The 22,389-nt window shown below is 49.7% G+C and overlaps 1 protein-coding gene across 2 annotated transcripts; it reads left to right on the top strand.

Moving 5' to 3' along the window:
• Positions 1 to 1,667: 1,667 nt before the first annotated feature.
• Bmf (Bcl2 modifying factor) lies at positions 1,668 to 21,841 on the top strand. 2 transcript variants are annotated; one of them, XM_028766905.1, is made up of 5 exons: positions 1,668 to 1,808; positions 2,179 to 2,308; positions 4,307 to 4,603; positions 6,075 to 6,238; positions 17,887 to 21,841. In XM_028766905.1, the coding sequence occupies exons 1-5, from the start codon at positions 1,686 to 1,688 to the stop codon at positions 17,986 to 17,988; spliced, it is 816 nt and encodes a 271-aa protein (XP_028622738.1). In that variant the 5' UTR covers positions 1,668 to 1,685; the 3' UTR covers positions 17,989 to 21,841. The 2 variants fall into 2 exon arrangements, with proteins under 2 accessions (XP_028622738.1, XP_028622739.1); XM_028766906.1 differs by lacking the exon at positions 1,668 to 1,808 and having other exon boundaries at positions 2,201 to 2,308; positions 6,075 to 6,175.
• The last annotated feature ends 548 nt before the right edge of the window (positions 21,842 to 22,389 follow it).

Raw genomic sequence — 22,389 nt, 5'->3', positions numbered from 1 at the left:
GGCACATGCAAGGTACACAAACATACATGAAGCCAAAACACCCACATAAACAAAGTAAAAATAAATACATCTAAAAACAATTTTAAAAGAAAAACAGAAAGAAAGAAACCAACGTAAATAAATAAAATTTTAAAAATGAAAATAGCCAAAGACAATTAAGTCTGGGAGCCCCAGCTCCACCCAGCATGTATCTTAGAGCCAGTTGTAGGCAGAGACTACTGACCCCAGCTGCTCGGGTTTGACCAAGCCTCTATTGCAGCTCATTTAGGTTGTAGCAGGGTTTGGTTCCTTTCACTGATTTCTGGCCCCACCCTCAGTTTTCCCCAAAATTCACCTTCTGTAAAGGGCCTCTATAAAATACAGATTCCTTGGGGCTGAAGAGATGGCTTAGTGGTTAAAAGCACTGGTTGCTCTTCCAGAGGTCCCAGGTTCCATTGTAAGAACCTAGGTGGCAGCTCATAGCTGTCTGTAACTCCAGTTCCAGAGGACCCGCTGTCACAAAGACATTCATATAGGCAAAACTCTAATGCACATAAGGTAAAAATAAATAAATTATTTTTTTAAAGTACAGATTCCTTAGCCTGGTATTCCAGGGGGCACCTCTGCAATCTGACCTGTATCTACCTGGCCATACTTCACATTCTAAATCATAGTGAGGATGCCAGATAGCGTGATAGAGGGGCCTGACCTTGCCTCCCAGACCAGCTAGGTACTTTATCCTAGCTCCCTGCCCTCTCTGGGTCAGGACTGTTTTATTTGGTTTTTATTTAGTGAAAAATTCTTCATTCTTCAATGCCCAATTCAAAAGTCTTTGCATATTATCCCTAAAATAGCATCGTTCATGCTGGTTTCCGTCATTCACAAGTGGAGTCTAAGTTCACCGAGGTCAGGCACCAGAAGTCTGGCACTTAGACCAGTATCTGGCACACACTAGGTGTTCAAAAAATGTGCAGTCATCCTTATATTGGCTATAGTACACGAGATGCATTTTGCTTTCCTAGCAGCCCAGGAACAGCCTTCTGATGCTGCCATAAGCAGGGCTGCCCAAGATGCCCCCTTTGATTTCTCCTCTGCCAGAGTCCTTTTTCAACAGTGATCTTGCACAGTCTAGGAGAGAAGACATGGCCTTTCTTTGCACTTGATGGATCCGAATGTCATTTGGTTCTACACACAGACACACGTGTTCTCCTCTAGCTTTCCTCAGACACGCCCAACAGGCAAGAGGGCGGGTTTTTTTTTTTTTTCAGTTTTTTGTTTTGTTTTGTTTTTCTCACTAGGGATCAGCAGCTCGTTTTTTTTCCGCTATACTTTACAAGTCGCGGCTGAAAGCTCCCAGTCTCATCCTGAGCCTGCTTTCTGGAAGTTCCGCAATAATTCAGCCCATTTCCAAATAGACAAAAGTCACTTAGGTGTCTTGTCCCCACAACCTAGTAGAGAACCCAGGGACTCTCTGTTGTTTCTGGGACTTGCATTAGGAACCGAATTCTCACCCTCTACAGCGCTCCAATTGCGCTTCTGGCGGAGGTCAGAAATGCGCCCGGCCCCTTATAATGTTTCCAAGGGAAGGTTCGTACATTGGTGACTGTCCCTGGCGGCTGCCCAGCTTGAGACTTGGAGCTCCACTTGCCATTGGTCAGTGATTAGAGTGACGCAAAGGGGGCGGGGCCTCATCAGCTGTTTGCGGGATGCCCGGAGCGGGCGTATTTTGGAAACAATACCGCGCGGTGCGCCGTGGCCTCCTCCCGCGCCAGCTAGCGCCCGCAGCAGTCGCTACCCCAGCCCGCGCCACCGCCTCCCACTGCAGCCCGGTGAGCGCTCGGGCGGCCGGGGGCCAGGCAGAGTTGGATCGTACCTCCTCGGGGAAGTGGGGAGCGGAGTCGCGCAGCGCGTGGGGGCCTGGGGAAGGATTTGGACTGCGGGCATCTGGGGTGACCACGGGGAATTGGGGTGCAGGGATGTGGGAACGAGGTGCAGAGCGTAAAGTTGTGGTTGCTGCTCCAAGAGGGGCTTTCGGGAAGCTTTTGGAATTCGGAGTTGAAAGTCCGTGAACAAATGATCCTGGGGTCCACTGCCAAGCTCCCAGGACGCTCTGGCCTCCGGGTGTAACTGTGGGATGGGACCGTGAGTTGTGGTGCGTTTTGCCTCCCTGCGGAGTCTGAAGGCACCTCTTCTTAACAGCTGGAGTTTGCCCCCTCCTTCCCAATCGAGTGTGGGCGCCAAGCCCCCCGAGTGTTCGTCACCCTGGACCCTGGCGCAGAGCCCTGGCATCACGACTCGGAGGCTGAGACGCTGTCCTGGAGTCACCCAGGTGTGTGTGTGCGCGTGTGCATGTGCGTGCGTGTGTGTTCTGAGATCTTAGCCACTATCGAGTCCAAGGCTAGCGCTAACTCCTAAGAAGAGGAGGAGTTTATATTGAGCATCCTAGTTGGAGCGCCCGAGGTTCTGGGATGGCTCCAGAGGACTTTAAGACCTTTCCTAGGAATAAAGCATTCCCTGGCTGTGCTCTCAGGAAGTGCCCTCTTCCTACCAGTCTGGACATTACCGCTTTAGCTCCGGGAAGCTGAGGTTATCCACTCTTTCCCAGTTTACTTTTGATTTTGCCCAGAGTCCCCTCCGAGGCTCACACCAACTGGAGAGCCACCTGCAGTTCTTGTACAAAGTGGGAGGGGGGGTCTCTGCGTTTTCAGAGCCACACCCTCTGGCTGCACCTCCCCCACTGCCCAGTCTAGGCCAGGGTTGAACTTTGGGGCTTTGCTGGGAGGGGGAGGGGAGTGATAGGCTTCAAAAGAAACACCAAGACAATGACTCCTGCTTGTGATTGGCTCTGGAGAGTTTCTAGTTTGGTTGGGATAGCCACACTCCAAAGAAGAGGTTGAAGGACAGAAGAAGCTCTGCTAGGTGACATCTCTTGGTCCTTTCATCTGGGAAATTTATTTCTTGTTGCTGATAAGCTGGAGTTACCCCTTACCTATCAGAACAATAGCAGGCATGATTCTCCAGGGAAGAGGGCACAAGACCACAGATAGCTCAGGGATGGGATGGGGTTGAAGCAAGAACCTTGTAGAGCTTGCATTTGGGAAAGGAAGGTTTCTGAACTCAACTGAGATTTCTTTAAAGTTGTCACCCCACAAACCAGTTGTCTTTCAAAGGCAGGAAAGTGGGCATTAGAGCTCCCTGGAATCCCCAGCAGACTGGTGATGACAAACTTTGTCTTTGCATTGCCTTAACCATTCAGGTGCTTGTTGATGCTTCTGGTTGCCCCACGGGCCCTGACTGAGGCGAGGTCAGCTTGGAAGTTCAAGCTGCTGGGTGACTCCGAGTGCAGAATTTCATGAGCTGTCAGGTGGATCGAGAGGAACTTAACACTAAGAAACAGCCCCACTGTGTAGGCTGGGAGAGAGAGCACAGCAGGAGGGCTCAATTTCACTTCCTTTTGTGAGGCACATTGCACCTATCTCAGGTTCAGCTCTGGCAGGAATGGGAGGCTGAGTGGATGAGAATTTGAAGTCAGGAAGATTAGTGAGAAGAATTAGCTGGACACTTTGTTAGAGGCTGATTCAACCTTTAAGATTAACCTGTGGTAGGCAGACAGCTTTGCTCCTCTGGACAGGAGCTAAGCCAGCTGGCCAGCTGGAGTGACTAAGTTAGGTCCCCTGTTCCAGGACACACTCACCACACCACAGAGCCTGTTTGTTGTGTTGTGCAAGGAGGGGGTGGAGATGTGCAGTAGGGTGGGGCTTAGCACTTTAGGAGGGAACCTGGCTACTCTACAATTGCTGGCTCTTGTTTTTGCTGCTAAGCCTGGAGTCCAGACTTAGACGAGAACCCGGAGGTTCCTCCTTAGGAAGTGTGCATGTGTGTGTGTGCATGTGTGTGTGTGTGTGCACATGTATGTTGTACACTTTGTACAGTCAGTAAGTGTCTCCTTCTGTGCCTCCACAGTCATTTACAGAGGCTAATCTTGCTTCTATTTTCCCAGGTACCTGGGGTTAGCACCTGATCCTACCCCTGCTCACAATCCTCAGTGTCAAACTTTGTGATCAGCCTAGGTCAGAGGAGTTGCGGGGGGGGGGAGTTGGGAGGAAGGGTGGTTACAGAGAAGAAGTATGAAGGGACCTTGACCATAGAGACTACATTTTGGAGGTGAATGTTACCTTTGGCAGTGTTTTATTACCAGGGTTGTGTATCATCAGAAGTTGGCTTGGTTCCCTTACATAAGAAGATCGGGAAAGGAAGGAAGGGAGGGGAATCCTAGGTCTGGCCTCAGTAGGACAGCAGCCCAGATGCTTCCATTGTTCTCTGGCAGGAGAGATGGAGCCACCTCAGTGTGTGGAGGACCTAGAAGATGATGTGTTCCAGCCAGAGGATGGAGAGCCAGGGACGCAGCCTGGGAGCTTGCTCTCTGCTGACCTGTTTGCCCAGAGCCAGCTGGATTGTCCCCTCAGTCGGCTGCAGCTCTTCCCTCTCACCCACTGCTGTGGTCCTGGGCTCCGGCCCATAAGCCAGGAAGACAAGGCCACTCAGACCCTCAGCCCAGCTTCCCCAAGCCAGGGTGTCATGCTGCCTTGTGGGGTGACAGAGGAACCTCAGAGACTGTTTTACGGTGAGTGCTCTTAACCTTAGAGATTGGGGGAAAGAGGGGGCTTTCCCTTCCTAAACCTGCTCTGTACTATTTCCTTCCTCAAATTGAACAGCCAGGGCTATCTATTCGTGAGCTTTTAACCTTCCTCACCTGAGCCTGGGTCCCCAGTAGAACAAATTGCTTTGTTCTTTCTGTTCTTCTTGGAGGAGTTTCTTGGTCCATGCAATCTCCTTTTGCATCCTCTCTCCTTTCAATGGCTCTGCCCTTTGTGCCCCAGTGCTGATTTGCCTTTCGAGGTGGAAGGGAATGTTAAACCATGTGTTACTGTTACCACTGCAGAAAAAGCTCAGCCAGTTCTTATACAGAAGGTTCCTAAAGACAGAAGGTGCTTCAAATTGCCATTTGGGACTTTCTGTGCTTGGAAGAGGAACTGGAGAAAGAGGTTGGGCCTATCTGGGCTCAGTGCCAGGAGAGGGGCTGTTTCCAAGGCTAAATCAGACAAGACCCCTTCATTTGTGGGCTTAAATGGTTTGTTTTATGAGAAATATGCCCTCCTCTGGCAAAAGGGCAGGATTAGACACTCGGTCTGTTTTCTTCTTTTAGCACACTGGCCTGTGGAGGGAGGGTAAAGGCTCAGAGGTCATCCTGCTGTGTCTGCGGGAACAGACTGAGGAGCTGCTGCACTTAATCTCAGAGGGAGCTGCCCATAGGGCACTTCTGGAAAAGCAGTTCTGGCGGGAGTCTGCGAAGCTGGATGAGGCCTGCTTCGGGCTGGAAGAGGGAGGAGGCAGGAGGTGGCGGGCGCCCCCAGCGGCCATTCTGGTGCCAGCGCTCGGTGAGCCGACTTGGCTGCTCTGTGGGCCTCAGGAGTTTTCTGATCCGCTTTTCTGCTGCTGCTCTGATCTTTGAGTGATGAGCCCAGCTTTCCCTAACTGTACTAGAAAAACAAAGACACTTTTGGGTTTTTGTTTGTTTTGCTTTTCTGTCTGCTTTTGTACAACCCAGGAACTCTGGAGAATTATCTCAGAGGAGAGCTTCCACCTACTGCTACATGAGTAGTACATTAAGGTCTCATAGAGCTTGATAAATGACAGAAGATTGGCATGTCCATCATACACGTTAGCACCCTGCACTATGCCATGGTACTGAAAGCAGAGTGCTGAGGAGAAGGCAGGGTCTATATTCTTTTCTGTTTCTTCTAGCACAGCTGTGTGTCCATGTGTGTGCGTGTGTATATGCGTGTGCATGTACTCGCTCAAGTGTGCTAAATATTCAGCTACTTCTAAACTACACCCTCAGCCCCTGTACCAACTTTTATATTCTTGGGCAGCTGTCCAAGTTTGGCAGGATGCCCTGGTAAAGGCAGGCTGCTTCCTCTTCCTTCTATCCTAAGATTTACCAGTAACTCCAGGTCTTGGCCAGAAAGGGCTGACACGGAGAAGATGGGCTGAAAGGAGAAAATGCTGAGCTGTGGATCCTCTGTTTTTTGCAGGCAATGCTGGCTACAGGCTTCCTCTCCCTACCAGTTTCCCTGCAGGCTCACCCCTTGGGGAACAGCCCCCTGAAGGACAGTTCCTTCAGCACCGAGCAGAGGTACAGATCGCCAGAAAGCTTCAGTGCATTGCAGACCAGTTCCATCGGCTTCATATGCAACAAGTAGGCATGAGGGTTGGGAGGGGGGTTGAGGCTGGGAAGCCAGGGCCAAGGGTTACTAGACCTCTGGGTGTGTTTCAGAGTTTTGGTCTTAGCTACTGTCAGTTACGATGGACTGGGTTAGGCACAGTTAGATGAGTACTCCTGTCCAAGCTGCCTACTCAGCTTCACAAGAGGTGGGAGATACTGCCATCTCTCCCTGCCAATGGGATGGCTTCCTGCAGTCTGGTTTGTCAAACTCTCCGGACCCAAGGGGAGGGCTTGCCTCTTGCAGAATGCAGCAGTGAAACTGAGCAGTTGGGGGTGTGCCTGGCCAAGGAACAGTGGGAAACCAGTAATCAGTCCTGAGATGGGGCCTGAGTGGGGGAAAGTGGTAGAACCGGTTGAAACCTGACACTTTCCAGCTGGGGAGCCAGTCCTCACTGTCTGTGTCTGGGAACCCAGGCGCAGGACTCTGGAGATTGTACCTCAGAGTCTCCCCAGACCCGCGGCCGGCAGGGCGCTGTGCCTGGTGCTTGGCCGGCAGCCTGGCACCAGCCCCGCCAGGGCGGAGCATCGCGTGTCAGCCGAGCATGTGGCAGAGTCCATCAACAAAGGCGGCGGCTGGCAGGCTCGTGCTGGAGCCTGTTGTGCCATGGATGGGAGGTTGTCCTGCTTGACAGCCCAGCCACCGTCTGTGCTGGGCCCCCAGGTGCTTAACCCTTCCCAGGCAGGCTGGCTTTCTGAATGGCTGCCAAGGCAGGGGCGGAGACTGGGGCTGGATCCTTGCTGGTACTGCTACCTGGCAAAGCCACCAGACAGCGGAATGAACACAGTCTCTATCTGTGGGACTGTGTTCTTATCCTTGCTCTGTAGTTGTGTGTGTGTGTGTGTGTGTGTGTGTGTGTGTGTGTGTTTAGATCACAGGAACAAATAACTGTCAGGGCTGGGCATAACCGCAGATTAGATAGGCAATTTCAGATAACCAGAATAGTTATTGGTAATAGTAACTTTGACTTGAAAGACACACACCACTGTGGGCAGGAGAGGGTGGAGCTGACCCTGAGTTTTCTGAAAACAGGCCACAGGGTGTTATTAGTTTACTAATGCTCTCTGTCAGGGCGTCTGAGAGGGATTTTGGGCTACAGCTATTTCTGATGGGTTTTCCCAGTCCTTAAGTGATCTGGAGAGAGGGTGGCTCTGTGCTTGGTTAAAAGGCTGCCTGGCTAATTGCTGTGGCCCAGCCACGGTCCCCATTCCTTCTATGATTATATTGTACAATCTTGGCTTAGCGAGTCCCTCCCAGTCCATGTATGGATGCCTCCTGATTCTTTCCTGCACATTTAATCCACCTTGGTTTAATCCACTTGGCTCAGCCCAGCTAACTCGTGGTATCTGGTCCTGGTACTGATGAGGATGGGAAGACACAGTGGCCATCATCCCTAGCCTCATCTAGAGCACGTCTGGAAGGCATCCTTTCTTCACAGTAATCCAGCCTCTCCCAGCAGCTGTTTCCCAGGATAGTCCCCTGTCCATTAGTGAGCTCTGATATGCTGGGGACTAGGCTAGAGGCCTCCTCACAGGTGAACGTAGGTTCAGAAGACCCTGTCCTAAGATCTCTTTCCTCTTCACTGGCTGATAAATTAATTCTCCTAGTTAGGGCTGCTTCTCTGAGGGCACAGGTCAGTTCTAGATATGGTGCTATTGTCTCATCCAGAGCGCCCCCAAGAGGTGGGAAGGAGAATTGCATGAGAGTATGACTTTTAGCTGCCCTTTTGTCCTTGTAATAGACCTTGGTTGCTGTTGTTGTTGTTGTTTTCTCCTTTTCCTGCACAGCGAGATGTGGGACATAACAATGGTGTAGAATGGCATGCTGGCAGATTGGGTGTATCAATTGTGGCCCCAAGGCAGCAGGTGTCAAACTGCCCTGGGTGTTAGTTTATGTTGGCCATATTCCTTGAGCCTACCTCTAGGCCATTTGTCTTTCTCACATATTTCCTGAGGAGTGTGTCTGGGGGAAGACTTATCTGGCTCCCCAGGTGGCTGGTTCAGAGTGGCTCCCCTAGAGTCACAGACAAGGCTTTATAGGCAGAAATCAGTCAGGCACTACTCACTGCTAGTTCCTCAGGTTTCTAAAGCAGGTGGTGATGTGAGTGGAGGTAAAAAAAAAAAAATTCCCTCCCTCTTCCTCTCTCTCCTTCCCTCTCTCCCCTCTCACCTTCCCTCCCTCCTCTCATTCCCTCCCTCCTTTCCTCTCTCATCTCCTTCCTTCCTCCCTCTTTCCCTCCCTCTCTTCCCTCCTTCTTTCTTTCTGGGGTTGGGTAGGTACCACAGGGTCTTGCTATATAACTCAAATTGGATTTAGTCTCTCTGAGTTCTGGAATTACAGGCATGTACCACCATGTCCAGTTTAAGGGAAAGCCTTTTCAAGCTGGTGTGTGTATCCACCTCTCTGCAGGGTCAGGGGGTTGGGGGAGGCTCTATTCTTCTTGGCTGGCAGGCTGCAGGAGGGATGTCTGAAATCTCAATGACATTGACATTCTGATGACAAGGATGGGTTCTGAGAGAGTGGTCCCTTCAGTTTCTCTGTGGAGGAGGGAGGATCAGATTCAGTTCCTGACAAACTCACAGCTGCCCTGATCAGGATGTCTGAGCCTCTGTGTCTCTCTGTTCTCTGTGAGTGCTGCTCCTCCTCACCCCCCCTCCAGCCAGTGCAGGCCTAGGGAGAGTCAATAACTTGTTTCCTTCCCTGTGGAAAAGTCTGCTGTGGCCAAGTCTGAAGTGATATTTCTAGATGGTGTTGAGAAGCTCAAAAAAAGTAGTTACTGTGGGCCATTGAATAGGTGAACAAGAAGGTTAGAGTTCTATATGTTGGACTTTTTTTTTTTCTTACTTGGAATGGAGACCAGGAATGTGTCCATTTATAAAAGTCAGATTTAGAAATTCTCTAAATAGTAATTAGACATTTTGGAAATGAAATCTAAGGACATGTTCAGCCCTTTGTTTGAAACCATCTTCATTTGCAATTATCAAAGGAAGGATGGTGGACTTTCAAACAGCAGATCTGGGAAGAATATCTCCCCTGCCACTTACACAAGCTGTGAGTGAGAGCTGATCATTTTGCTGATCCAGCCTCAGGTTCCAGTGCTAATCTGGCAGGGTTGCTGTGAAAGGCCTTTGGGAATTGTAATGCAAAGCACTATTGACATGGTCTTGTAGCTCAGGTAGGCATTAGATGCTTTCCTAGCATCCTGAAGACCCTGGCTTTGATGCCCAACTGCAAAAAAACAAAACCAAGAAATCATGGTGGCTTGGAACATTGAACACATGCTACTAGCAGGGCTGGAGGAAGAAAGGAAGAATGCAAGTTCAAGGACCGCCTGGGCAACTTAAGAAGACTGTATCAAAATGTAACCAAGGATATATAGATCAGTGGTAGAAAGTTTGCCTAGTGTGTGCACACATACATGATGGATTGGGGATTTTGCTTGGACCCGACTTGATAATTCCTGGGGAGCTCTTTTGGAAGCTGTATCCAGATTGGTGTTACGATGGTTCATCGCCTGGCAGCTTTTCTACCCAGCATCCTTTTATTCTGGGAGTCCCTGACTGCTTCCTGATCTTTAGGATGCTCAGTAGTTTTCTGGAGCAGAGACTATGGCTGATGAGACCACTCATGCTCTAGAGAGAACAGCCGGTGCAGGAGCCCCAGAGGTTTGTCCTAGAGTGAGAGGTGTCCCTGGGAAGCCATCTTCTGTCCCAGGAGAAGGAGGTCTATGCAGGACAATGCTGGGGGAAGAGTGGGGCTGGGGGAGGGGTCGCCGAAAGCTCAGTGTTCGTGAGAGTCTGTGCTGGGGCTTGGGGGCCCTGTGTTTGCTCTGTGGCTGGCTCTGTTTATATCACTCGCTATATTTAGCTTCTGAGTCATCCGTGTGGCAGACTAGAGGCCAAGTTCCCCACACACTCTGCACCTGACTGTTCTTTCTTCCAAGAGAAGGCCTTCTAGTTCCGGGCAGTTCATCCCTCTCTGCCCACCAAGACAGGCCATGGGGATGGGAGTTAGCTTTGGTGTGTTTTCAGGGTTGGGGGAGGTGGTGGGAAGACAGGATTGGAGGAAACACAAAGAAGAATAAAGAAAAGTGCCTGGTTTGCCTTTTGATCCATGCCTGGCAAGCCAAGAGGGCACATTCCATGACCAAAGCAAGAATAGTCTCCTGTGTGCTGAGAGAAGGGTTCCAACCTTTTTCCTTGCCCAGTCTTTCTTGTTCTGTCCAGCAGACTGACCCCATAGAGAAAAAGAGTAGCCAACTGCCAAGGCTCCAAGTTGAGAATGAGCCTGGGGGTTCATTCTCCATAGCAGTGTAGTCTTGGAACAGGCCCACCCCTCCTGCTCACCTCCTCCCTCCTTCCTCATTAACTGAGATACTTCCCTCCAGAGGTCTTCAGAACTTGTCCTGTAGACTCCCAAAGCTGGTCTGAGACAAAGAAACTGAAACACCCTGAGGGAGTTTGGTAAGGATGTCAGGAGTTTCTACTTCCTGGCTATGGAAGTAGGGACATCGACAGTGTTCCACAGCACTGTCTCCTGTCTTGCCACTTGACTCCCAGTGGCCAGATCCACTGACTTTCAGTTGTGTCAGAGGAAGCCCTGTCACCTCCATTCAAGAAGTGGTTGTTCTAGGCCATCCTTTCTTCCTTGGAGAAGTGATGGGCTTTGCTTTGGCAGTTCTCAGATCCTGTTAATACTGTTGCCCTTGCTGAGAAAGCCTTTGGGAAGGAATATTTCTTTCCTTTTTCATTTTGCTATGTTGCCAATCATAGAGTGTCTGGGCAGCGGCTCACTGGGTCCCTGGATGACCCTCTGGGTGTCAGACCCCAAGTTAGTTTGAAAGCCTTGAAACCTGAGCTCAGCTGCCTCTGGCTACTGGACCAGTCTCAAAATAGGAAGGCTGGCCTGTCCCAAGGACTGCATGAGTCTTCGCAGGAGGTGGTGCTTGCTGGGGCAGGGGCAGGGTCAGGATTGTGAGCAGAATGTGTCCACGCTGCTTAGTGCTGCCACCAGGCCTCAGGACAAATGTATAGTCATGAGCAGAGTGGCCTTGAATATCCAATTCCATTGTTCCTATTCCATACAAAACAGGCATATAGAAGCAAAGCAGCATGCCTAAGTTACTCTGTAAGTGGGGAACTCTGGGGTTGTGACCGCTGATTCTAAAACAATGACATTTCTACCTCCCCATCCCTGTTTCTTGGCAAACACATGCTCAAAGGCAAGGATATGATGGAGCTGTCATTTACCACCCTAACCAATCTGACACTTAATCCTGTTCTCTTAATTTATTCTTCATTAGATTGTAAAGTCACTGAGAATGATATTATACCTGAATTGCCTTTGTGTTTCCTTGTGACTCTTAGCTCTCTGCGTGCCATAGAACCTCAGTGGCTTCAGCAAAAACATCTTCCCAACCTCTGGAGAGTGGAATTTTCCTAAAGTTGCTTTATCACTGTCCCTGCTCTCAGCCACAGGCTCTTTCCTTCAACCTTGGCCTGGGTAGGTTTACAGTGTGATGAGAGAATGAGAGGCCAGTGTGAAAATCCCTCTGTGGCGTAGACCATGCAATTCTGCATTTTGAAGTAAATGAGGGTGGTTTCAAACCATGCTCTGAGGTCCTAATTTCAGACCAGTCTTTAGTTCTGTTTGATCTTCAGTTAGCTCTTTCTCTGAAAGGTTTTTTTTCTTTTCTTTCTTTTTTTTTTCTTTTTTTCTTTTTGTGGTCCACACATCATCCTTTCTGAATAGTTAACGATCTGGAAGCAATGTTTTTAAGCATACTAGGGGAGAGGTTCTCTTTGCAAAGGTAATACTATTTGCATAATGTAAGTAAACACTGCAACTTTTTTTCCCAAGATAGGGTTTCCCTATATAGCTCTGGTTGTCCTGGAATTAGCTCTGTAGTCTAGGCTGGCCCTGTCCTCAGTGATCTGCTTGCCTCTGCCTCTTGAGTGCTGGGACTAAAGGTGTACGCCACCATGTCCAGCTGACACCACAGTGAATTAAGGAAAGAAAAGCCTTATAGGATTGGAACAACATCTCAGAAGTAGAGTACTTACTTGCATACCCAAGACCCTAGGTTTGATCCCCAGCATTGTAAATAAATAAACAAGTTTCTTGTATCAACTGTATAGGTGTTTTGCCTGGAGGTAATGTCTGTTCAGCACGTGGGTGTAGATGTCTGCTGCCCTCAGAGGCCAGAAGAGGGCAGCAGCTCCCCTGGAGCTGGTTATGAGCTATCTTGTAGGTGCTGGGAATTGAAACTAGGTCCTCTGTAAGAACAGCAAGTGCTATTAACCTCTCCAGGCTTCCCTGCCTCCCTCCCTCCCTCCTTCCGTTCCTTCCTTCATTTTTAAACAGAATAGTTTGGCATCCAGAAGTCAGGGATTTGAGTATTTTTTTTAGACTCTGCTTCCCCATCTGTAGAACGGGGTTGGTAATACCTGCCTGTCCTATGACACAGTGAAGAGATACAAAATCACTGAGCCTGACATGGTACAAATTGCTGTTTGGTAAATTTGCTTTTCAAGTGTTAGATCTTTTGAAAACCTCTTTTTCTGATTCTTTGGGTGACTTAGCCGCAGGGGTTTCTGGAACGCTGGTGACACCTGAAGCTCCCAGAGGGCCGGAATTGAATCTGGATTAGGGAGAGGCACAGGGAGATTCTTATCCAGGGAGGGCCAGGGACATGCTTTGTGCTTAATGCACAGGCCCTGAGGGACCAAACAGAGTTTGATTTGTGTAATCTAGCTGTGTCAGATACCACAGGCAGCTAGATTTCGCTCCTTTTCTCTCCTTCCCCCTCCCTCTCTCTTTCTCTTTTTACTATTTGGCCTCTCCCAGACAAGAGGCTGAATCTATCACATAAAGGACATCTCTTCACCTGGGCAGACTTTTGGTATTCCTGGCCTTAGACACCTGGGTTATCTTGAAGGTCTGACTCTTTTGCAGTCAGACCATGTGCATCAATCGGTTGAGAAGCCACAGTGTGTCTCCCAGCTTCCCTACTGCACAGGATGAGTAGCCAGACATTCAGTTGTAGTGTCTTGTTCCCAGTGGGCATTTAAACACTTCCCTTTCCCATTTCATAGCAGGAGGAGAGTTTGACCTTTGGTTAGCTGCTGGGGTTACTCATGCTCTCTTTCTTAAACATTTAAGTTTTGTTTGTTTTGCTTCCGGTTAGGTGGGGGCCTATGTGTGCAACAGAATTCAAAGAACAACCTTCAGGAGTCCCTCTCTCCACTTTATGGATTCTAGGGTTTTTTTTTTTTATGAGACAGGGTCTTACTATGTAGCCCTGACTGGCCTGGAACTTGCTATGTAAACCAGGCCTCCTGAGTGCTGGGATTAAAGGCATGTTGTTGTCATGCCCTGTGGGTTCTAGGAATTGAACTCAGATCATAAGGCTTGGTGGCAAGCACCTTTATCCTCTGAGTCATGTAGTCAGCCCCCTTGAACAGTTTCTAGTCTTTCCCTCCACTCTTGGGTCTAAAGCTTTGTGTGTGGGCGTGTGTGTGTGTGTGTGTGTGTGTGTGTGTGTGTGTGTGTAGGGGGCTTTGGGGTAAGTGTTCCATACCTTATTCCCAGTCTCTCATCTTTGGGTCACTCCATTGTGGTTTCTGGGAGCTTCCAGCCCAAGGCACATATGTCTGTCAAGGAAAGCTGGGCCCTGTTCCAGGAGTTTGCCCTCAGAGATTGCAGATTGTATGCTGGGTCCTGGGCCAGGTGCCTGAGACCCAGAGGCCGGCAGAGACTTTCCTGGTTCCCCCTCCCTTCTTGCTCCTTTGGAAGGACAAGTGCTGTTTGCTGTTCTGCTGTCTTTGTAACTTTCATCCTGTTTGGTAGAGGCAGACCTCCTTCCTCAGCAGTGGCTCTCTCTGACCTCCTCTCCGGTCCTTTCTCTTTCTTTCTCATCAATCTCTTTTGCTTGACTTGTAGAAATATTTTTGTTTATTGTTGTTCCTCGTAATCTTGACTCTTGGTGTGTGTGAACTTGCTTTCTATTTTGGGGTGTGCAGGATAGACCTAGGCACAATATTCTAGGCTTGGTTTATGCCCTGGGAGAGTGCTCAGGGTTCGGGAATAGGCTCCCAGCCCTCCCTAGCCAGTGTCCAGGCCTGCCCAAGCACTGCTAGGACGATTGACAAGACTCAGGCCTTGGCACTGTGTTGTACTCCTGAAGGCAACTGTGGTCACAAACTCCTTGGGTTTGGAAAGTACCTCCATGGTTTCCAAAAGCCTGTCTGTGGCCTGGCTGCTGCACAGGCACCTGGGCAGGATCTACCTTTGGCTCGGCCACCAGGGCAAGACACTGGTTCAATGGAAAGAGGTTAAAAGGCTCTGAAGAAGGTGCCAAATTATGAAGTGTTTTCTTCTAGGCTGTAGGATCATGGCTGGCTTTTATATTCTTCTCTGTAATTTCTTCCATTTTATATTTCTACAATGAATATATATTGCCTTTATTGTCTAAATATTTAATGCATTTTTCCTTTTGATCTTTCTTCCTTTCTTTTGTTTTTGCCACACTGGGGATTGAACTCAGGGCCTCTCTGTGTGCTAGGCAAATGTTCTTTCATTGAGCCACATTCCCAGCCCCCTTCTGATTTAAAAGAAAATACTTATTTTGAATTATATGCACGTATTTGTGTCTGTGTGAGTTTATGTGCACATGAGTGCAGGTGTCCTTGGAACCAGAGCATCAGATTCCCTGGAGCTGGAATTACAAGTGGTTGTGAGCCACTGCTGTGGATGCTGGGAACCAAACTTGGGTCTTCGAGAGTAGTACACACTCCTAATCACTGAGCCTTCTAGCCTGTCTGCCTCTTCTGATTTTTAAACTGTTCTTCATGGAGCTTGTTCAGTATGTACACTCCTGGGCTCCTTCCCTGGACATTCTGACCCTGTCAGCACATAGTTGGGTTTAGAAGTCATATATCTATTATAACACCAGTGTTTTCCTTACAAACAGTGAGAGATCCAGTCTACAGCCAGGCTCTCTGGTTCCTGATCTGAAGCTCTAACTCCCCCCTTTAGTACTTTCTTTCTAGCTCATAAGCCCTGAAACCTCACCACAGAGGCTTGGTGCTGTTGGTATCAAAGACTGGCCTGTGCGCCCCACTGTGTGCTCCACACTTGCCCCGACTGGCCTTTGCGCCCCACTGTGTGCTCCATGCTTGCCCTGCCCCTTGCAAGCCTTCAGCCATTCTATCTGACCACTTGCCAGCTCAAAGATGCTTTTCTGATGCTAAACTCTGCCAAAAGATGTGGTCAGATTGTTGCCTTGCCTTACTTCCAGAGGACCTCAGTGGCCCAGGAAGCTTCCTCTGTAGCAAATGACCTCCCTTGGTAGAATTTGGGAGAAACCAAGGCATATGGAGCTGGGATTGGTGTAAGTGTTGAGTTATGGTTTCCTTCCTTGGCCATTAAGCTATTTTGAGATGATGTAGCAAGAGGAGGAGGGAGAATCTTCTTGGGCACAAAGAGTGATGACTGGTGGCACTTGATGTCCAGTGACCATAGGTAGGGATATTACTCTGTGTTCTAGCCAGTCCTGGCTACTTACTAGCCATCTGATGGCTGGATTAGATCTTCAGTTACCTCATCTGAGATGGTCATGATAATATAGATCCATTTCATAGGGTTTGGGAGGTGATGGGCTTTACCATAGATAGAAGAATCCTCTTTATCTTGTTCCGTACTGTAAACCTCAAAATTCTGGGGGTCTCGTTGAAAATGCACATTCTGGTTCAACGGGCCAGCATTTTCTAGTGAGCACTTGTTGTCCTGGGGACCACACTTTAAGAAGCAGGAGTGGAGAGCACCCAGTATGGAACCACTACAGTCTGTTTCTATTCTGGTTGCGAATCACTCTGTTTTTTCAAACACATACCTGAGGAGATTCACAATGCCAGCAGACTGGCCTCTCCGGGGACCTGTCTTTTCCCGGGGTCTCCTGTTCCACTCATGACCCTGGCACCTGTTGTAGACAGCAGGTGGGGAGGGACCGTGGTGGAGGGAGTTCTCCCAGCTGTCACAGCCTGAGTCTCTAGCTTTGCAGCTGAAGTTCAGGCTGCTCTACTGGAACCAGATTTTGTTAAGCAGGGTGTGTTTCCTCTTTTTGCTCATCTTTGTTTACAAAACATGAGGAAGCTATCAGTCTCCTCAGCGCCTCTGCCAGGCTTCTCTGTGGCACACCCCATTTCCCTTAACCCGTTTGGCAGTCACTATACCTCACTCACTCGCCTACCCACCACCCTCCCCTCCACCATTGCCGTGGACGTGCGGTATTCTGTGTCAACCTCACTTAGACACTATATTCCTTTTTGTGGCTGAGGACAGCGGGGAGGGGACTCACAGCTGGCTTGGTTCCCTGGGGAAACCCAGGGCAGGATGGAACTTCAAAATTTCAGGAGTCCAGGAAACCTGGGAATATGACCTGCTTTTCTTACTCTTCTCCCATGTGAGTAGGCATTTCCTGGTAGGAGCTGATTCAACAGGGCTTGTGGTTAAAGACTGCCTGAGAGATGGCCCCCGTCCCCCCTGGACACCTCACGCAAACTTGCTTGCTCACTGGGTACTGAAGGAATCCGAATCCAGCCTGTGCAGGCCTCCTCTCTGCACACTAGGATTTTATTCCTCTGTCCACTAAGAACCCCATGGAGAGGCCCCAGCCTGTCCTTCTTCCCTGACAGACAGGGAGAGAACAAAGACTGCCTCTTCTAGGACTCCCTTGTCCCCTTCAGGCCTTTGCTGGCTTCTGGGAAATGGTACCTGTATAGACAGGACACCAGCCAGAAACCTTTGTGCTTCTGACCTCTGAACTTTGGCCCCTGGCTTCCCAGCTTAACAGTAGGACCTGGGATAACCTCCAGAGCTGGTGTGCATTCTTTGTTTTTGTTTTGTTTTCAAGTGTGTTCTTGCTTAACGTTTAATTGGCTCCAGTCAGTAGGAAAGCACTCCAAGAGGGATTATTTATGGCTTACTGTCAAAAGCAGCTATAAAAAGGGCAGCCCAGAGCTGGGGATGCTGAAGTGGAGAGAGGGCGGGCTCTCCATAAGAGAGAGAGAGAGAGAGAGAGAGAGAGAGAGAGAGAGAGTGTGTGTATGTGTGTGTTTGTACTGGATGAAATCAGATTTTTGCTGCCTCAGCAGTGTGGTTTAAATTGAAGATTAACCCTTTGACCTTCACAGTGTCAAATCACTTGCAGATGGAGGCTCCCCCTCCCCCTCCCCTCTCTTGTTCTCTGTGTTCCTTTGGAATGGGGGATAGGGAGGGACTTCTTGTCTTTCTCGCTCAGGCAAGATTGTTGTTCATGCAGCTAAAGTTGGGGGGGGCTCAGGAGCCAATCTGATTAAAAGCAGTACTTGGCTAAACTCTGGAAAAATCCTGCAAGCAAGGGAGAGAGGCTGATCCTCCTGTGCACAATGCGCACAGCCCAGCGTGGTGTTCTTAATGCCCAATCTGCAGTTGTCTTTGGAGTTTTGTCCCTTGTCTCCCAGTTTGCTGGATGGCATAATGGTGCCAGCCTGAGATCTGGCAGTGGGAGCCTGTTTGGAAACCAGTAAAGAGCCTATGTTCTAAGCTGGCGCCTGGTACTAATAGTCCTCTCTTTCCCTTACAGCACCAGCAGAACCGAGACCGAGCATGGTGGCAGGTCTTCCTCTTCCTTCAAAACTTGGCCCTGAACAGACAAGAAAACAGGGAAGGGGTGGGTCCCTGGTGAGGCTGACCTGCCCTTGTTGGATGGATCACCAGGAATGCAGTCTGCAACAGACATTCTGGGAGGACAGATACTGTCTTGTCAAGTTTTGTTATTCTTAATTTTTCATGTGTACATATTACATACCCCAGTGGGATCTTCTTTCCCCGTCCAGAACCTCCACTGGGGATGGGGACCTTTGTCAAACACTGTTGAAGGAGAGAGAGGCAGCTGTGTCTGGTGGTAGAGTTTCTACGGCTCTGAAGATGACCAGTTGGTGATGTTCTCCAGGAAGTGGACTAAGGCTGCTACTGGAGCTGGTTAAGTCAGGTTAGACTCCCAGTACCATCAAACATATCAGCCTTCCCTCGTGCCTGATGGAATCATGATTTAACCCACCAGGACCTTGCCTGCGAGCTTCCTGGCTAAGAACAGCTGTGCTTTGGCTAGCCAGCTTTACATCTGGGTTCCTACTTGGCACAGTCAGTGCCCACTGCATGGGCTCAGGGATTCTTACTTAGACGCTGTCAACCTCCAGAAGACCTCAGGGAGGGTTGGACTTCTCCAAGAACCCCTCGAAGGTGCCACAAAATGAATCAAACTTGAGAGGCTTCAAGTCTGACTTGGTCCTACATGGAAGCCCCTTGATTGGTCCCAAGGGTGCAAATTACTGCCACCTTTGCTGCCTGGGTGTCAACCATGTGGGACCCAAGTAGCCAGTCACCATGCTGTTGTACCCAGCGGCCTGTGCCTTTGTCAGCTCTGCTTTCAAAAGACCCTGCCAATGACTGGACTGGATTGGACTGCATCCAGCTCAGCAGCAGCACTTCAAGATGGGGTGGGCTTGCTGGGGACGTGGGAACCAAGCAGCCATCCCACTGATAAGTCTGTCCCAGGGGAATCCTAGACCACTTGGTTTCCTTGGAAACGTGTACCTCCTCCCTCTAACCCCCATTCCTCTTCTGTACCTAGTGGGATACAGGAAGAAGTTAGGACAGTGGCTTTGTCAGCTGAAACGTGACTTTGGAAGTAACAGACAGTGTTTAGAATATGGAACCTGCAGAGCTGACACATCTCGAATCTGCCTTTAGCTTTCAGCTAGGCCAGAAGGGAGAGTTCTAGAACCCAGCAGGATCTCAGCTGCCTCTGAACTTCTTCCCTCTCTCCCTGCTGTAGTGCTCAGGGAGGGAACGTAAAGCAGCTGACCTTAGAAATTAAGTCCTAATTTTTATGCATGTAAGGAAAGACATTGGTGCTATAATGAAGATGACCCAAGGCTCAAAGAAAAGATGGCTTCCCTGAACAAAGGAGATCCAAGGGCCTAGACAAGGTTATTCAAGGAACGTGGAGGAGGAACTCAGAGTAGACTCAAATTGAACAAGCCCAGTGACTCCCCATTTCTTCAGAGAGCAGGCGGGTTTCAGTACTACCATAGAAGGGCACCTGATCTCCTGGGTGTACAGTTGGGCAGGTTTCTCACTTCACAAGGCTCCCTACAGAGGGGCTCAGAGAGGCTGAAGTTTACCCTGTGCTCTGCTCTGTAGGCTGTACGTCCTGATGTGGGCTGGGTCTACCCAGAGTTAGGAATGTCTTTCCTGATTTGCACAAAGGTACTGTGTATGCTCTCAGTGGTCCTGAGGAGGGCCTTAAAGCATGTGGATAAGCCTTTGTGTTTTTCTGCTAAGATGACCTGGAGATATTACCTCTTCTTGGCCACAATCATTTTCTCAGGGTGTATACCATGGTTCGTCAGCTAAGAAAATGGGTTCCTGTTTGCAAGGAGAGGGGACCCAAGTAATGAATATGAGGACTGGTTCTGAGGCACATTCATTATTGTGAAGCCCATCCTTCCTACATCCCCCCCACACACTGCAGTTTAGATGTGTGGGGGACATATGTGGTCTTCCCCTTTCCTGGATCAAGGCTATGACAGGCAGGCTTCTGGCATGTGCTTGGTATATGTGCTATGATACATGTGCTTGATGGTACATGTGTGCCCCTCCCCATACAGAACCTTGTACATCAGTCACCGTTAACATGACTTAGTAGACTTTTTATCTATGCTAAGGCATGACTGTCAGCTTCAGCAACCTTGCCAGGTGCAGGCTGGGTACCCTGTGCCCTGAGAACCGAGCCCAGAGTTTGACCTGAACATTGAGCCTGGGACCAGGCAGAAGCTGGTCAGAATGCACTGTCTCCACTTTGGACCAAACTCAGTAACTTGGGCAAGCCAGGGTAAAACTGAAACCCTCTTTTATCTTCCTCCGACCTGAATCCAGGCTGGAGTTGAAGTTCAATGGTAAAGGGCTTGTCTGTCAGTCAAGAGACCCTTGGGTGGATCCCAGGACTGTAAAATATAAATAAATCTAAATACCTCCTCCTCCCCCAACCTCTAGGAGGCCGCTGGCAGCCCAGCTCAAGGAGGCCAGCTCAAGGAGGCAAGAAGTTCCCCCTGGCTGGTTGCTTTAATTGACCGGTGATCTCTGCCTGGTGAATTGGCTTTATAGTCTCCCAGTCCAGCCCCAGGACAACCCCTCCCCTTTGCCTCTCCCCAACTCCAGGAGCCTGGCTGTCTCTAGTGAAGAGTGGAGATTCAGATTCAGAGGGAGGGAAGGTCTGACCTGTGTGGTGACCTGTAACCAGCTGAAGGAGGAGGCTTGTGTGGTGTGCTGAGGATGGGGGTGGGAGAGGGGCTGGAAAATGCAGTGTAGAAATGCCCTAGGGGAACAGAAGCCCCATATTCAGGGCCAGACTGCCCTCCTAATTCACAATCCCCAGGAGGCATTTCTAAAAGCCAGTGAACGGATCTGGAGGGGAACATCCCCCCAGTCCAGTCACTGACTCCCCCAGGGAGGCTGGGGTGGTACGAAGGAGGGTGGGGGGTGGGCACTCTGCCTGGCCCTGTCTCTCTGTTTCAAAGTTTGGCAGTGCTGTTCAGTTTTCCCCAGTGGCCTTGTCTTGCTCAATCAGAGGTGGAAAAAGATCACCTCCCGGTGACCTCCTTCAGGCCCCAGGGGATGGGCTGTGTCCAGAGCTATGTGGCAGAGCTTCTTTCCAGGGCCCAGAGAGGCCCGGCTGGCCTGCCTTGCTGCCCTAGACATGAAACCCTAGCCCAACCCTAAGCATGGCAGGGAGTAGGTGTTGGGGACAGTCTAGCCAAGGCCCCTGTCTGCCTCAAGCTTTCCAGGAACTAAGCAGTGAAGTCACTGTGACCGTCCTGGTCAGTGAGGAATATTCCGACGAGAGCTTTCCTTTCTGGGGACTTGGTAGGGAATGGGGCACGGGGGCATGGAGTAACATAAGACATCAGATATGGCTCTGCAGGATTTGGGGGGGAATGAGTACTATAGCCACTATCCCCCAGAGGAGCAAACTGTGGCTCTATGAAGATAAGGACTTTTGGAGGCAGGCTATCCTGGCCTGGTACCCTGGTTGGACCCAGAGGGATACAGGATGGAGCCACAGACATTTAAAGTTTCCTGGGATCCCTGTGGGCTTCAGGCCTAGGAGACAGAGCCTCAAGGAGACAGCAGAGCAAAGCTGGGCTCTTCTGTCTATGCCAGCTTTGGCCAAGGTGCTATGAGGTATGTGGCCCCAGGCTTGCACTGGCTCTCTCTACAGTTGTCTGATGTCCACCTTATCTCTGGGTCCACAGGAACTGACATGGGGAGACCCAGTGAGATGTAGCATTTCCTTCATCCCCAGTTTGGTTAGCCTGGGGTCTGGGCATTCTGCCTTAAGGAAAGGGATGGGGACCGTTATTTTTTAACCTGTATATAATATTTGACTTTTTTTTTGGTTCTTTATATGTATACATGTGTAAATATCCTCTCACCCATCAAGTGGTACAGTTTTTAATAAAACCATTTAAAGCAAATCTGTTCTTTTTTTTTCTTTTTCTTTTTTTTCTTTCGAGACAGGGTTTCTCTGTGTAGTCCTGGAACTCACTCTGTAGACCAGGCTGGCCTTGAACTCAGAAATCCTCCTGCCTCTGCCTTCCAAGTGCTGGGATTAAAGGCGTGCGCCACCACTGCCCGGCCTCTTTATTTTTCTAAGGTGTGTTAAAAATACAGGAGGGAGTGTCACTCTTAACATGTTTCTCCCCTGCTGTCCTAAGTTACCAACAGAGGTTTTAGACTCTTGTCAAGGTCTTTTACTTCTTGGAGTTGGGAAGAACAGTCTGGCTGCATAGTAGCAGGGCCACAGATGCCCAGTGCCTCAGGACAGAGGGGCTTTGGAGAGGTCAGACTGGGTTTGGGTCCAGGCTCTGGCCTCCACCTGCTGGATGACCTTGACAGTAATAGCACCTCAGCCTTCCCTTACTGCCTGGCTTTGCCTGCCTCAAAGCATTGAAGGGAATGTGCCACAGTCCCTGCCACCTCTGGCACCCAACAGTGGCAGCCTCTGTGGTGGAGATGAGCCTCC

This window comes from Grammomys surdaster, unplaced genomic scaffold (genome assembly GCF_004785775.1).
Source record: "Grammomys surdaster isolate TR1022 unplaced genomic scaffold, NIH_TR_1.0 170, whole genome shotgun sequence".
Taxonomy (NCBI): domain Eukaryota; kingdom Metazoa; phylum Chordata; class Mammalia; order Rodentia; family Muridae; genus Grammomys; species Grammomys surdaster.
The sequence above is the reverse complement of the archived record's forward strand: the minus strand, read 5'-3'. Positions and strand labels throughout refer to the sequence as shown.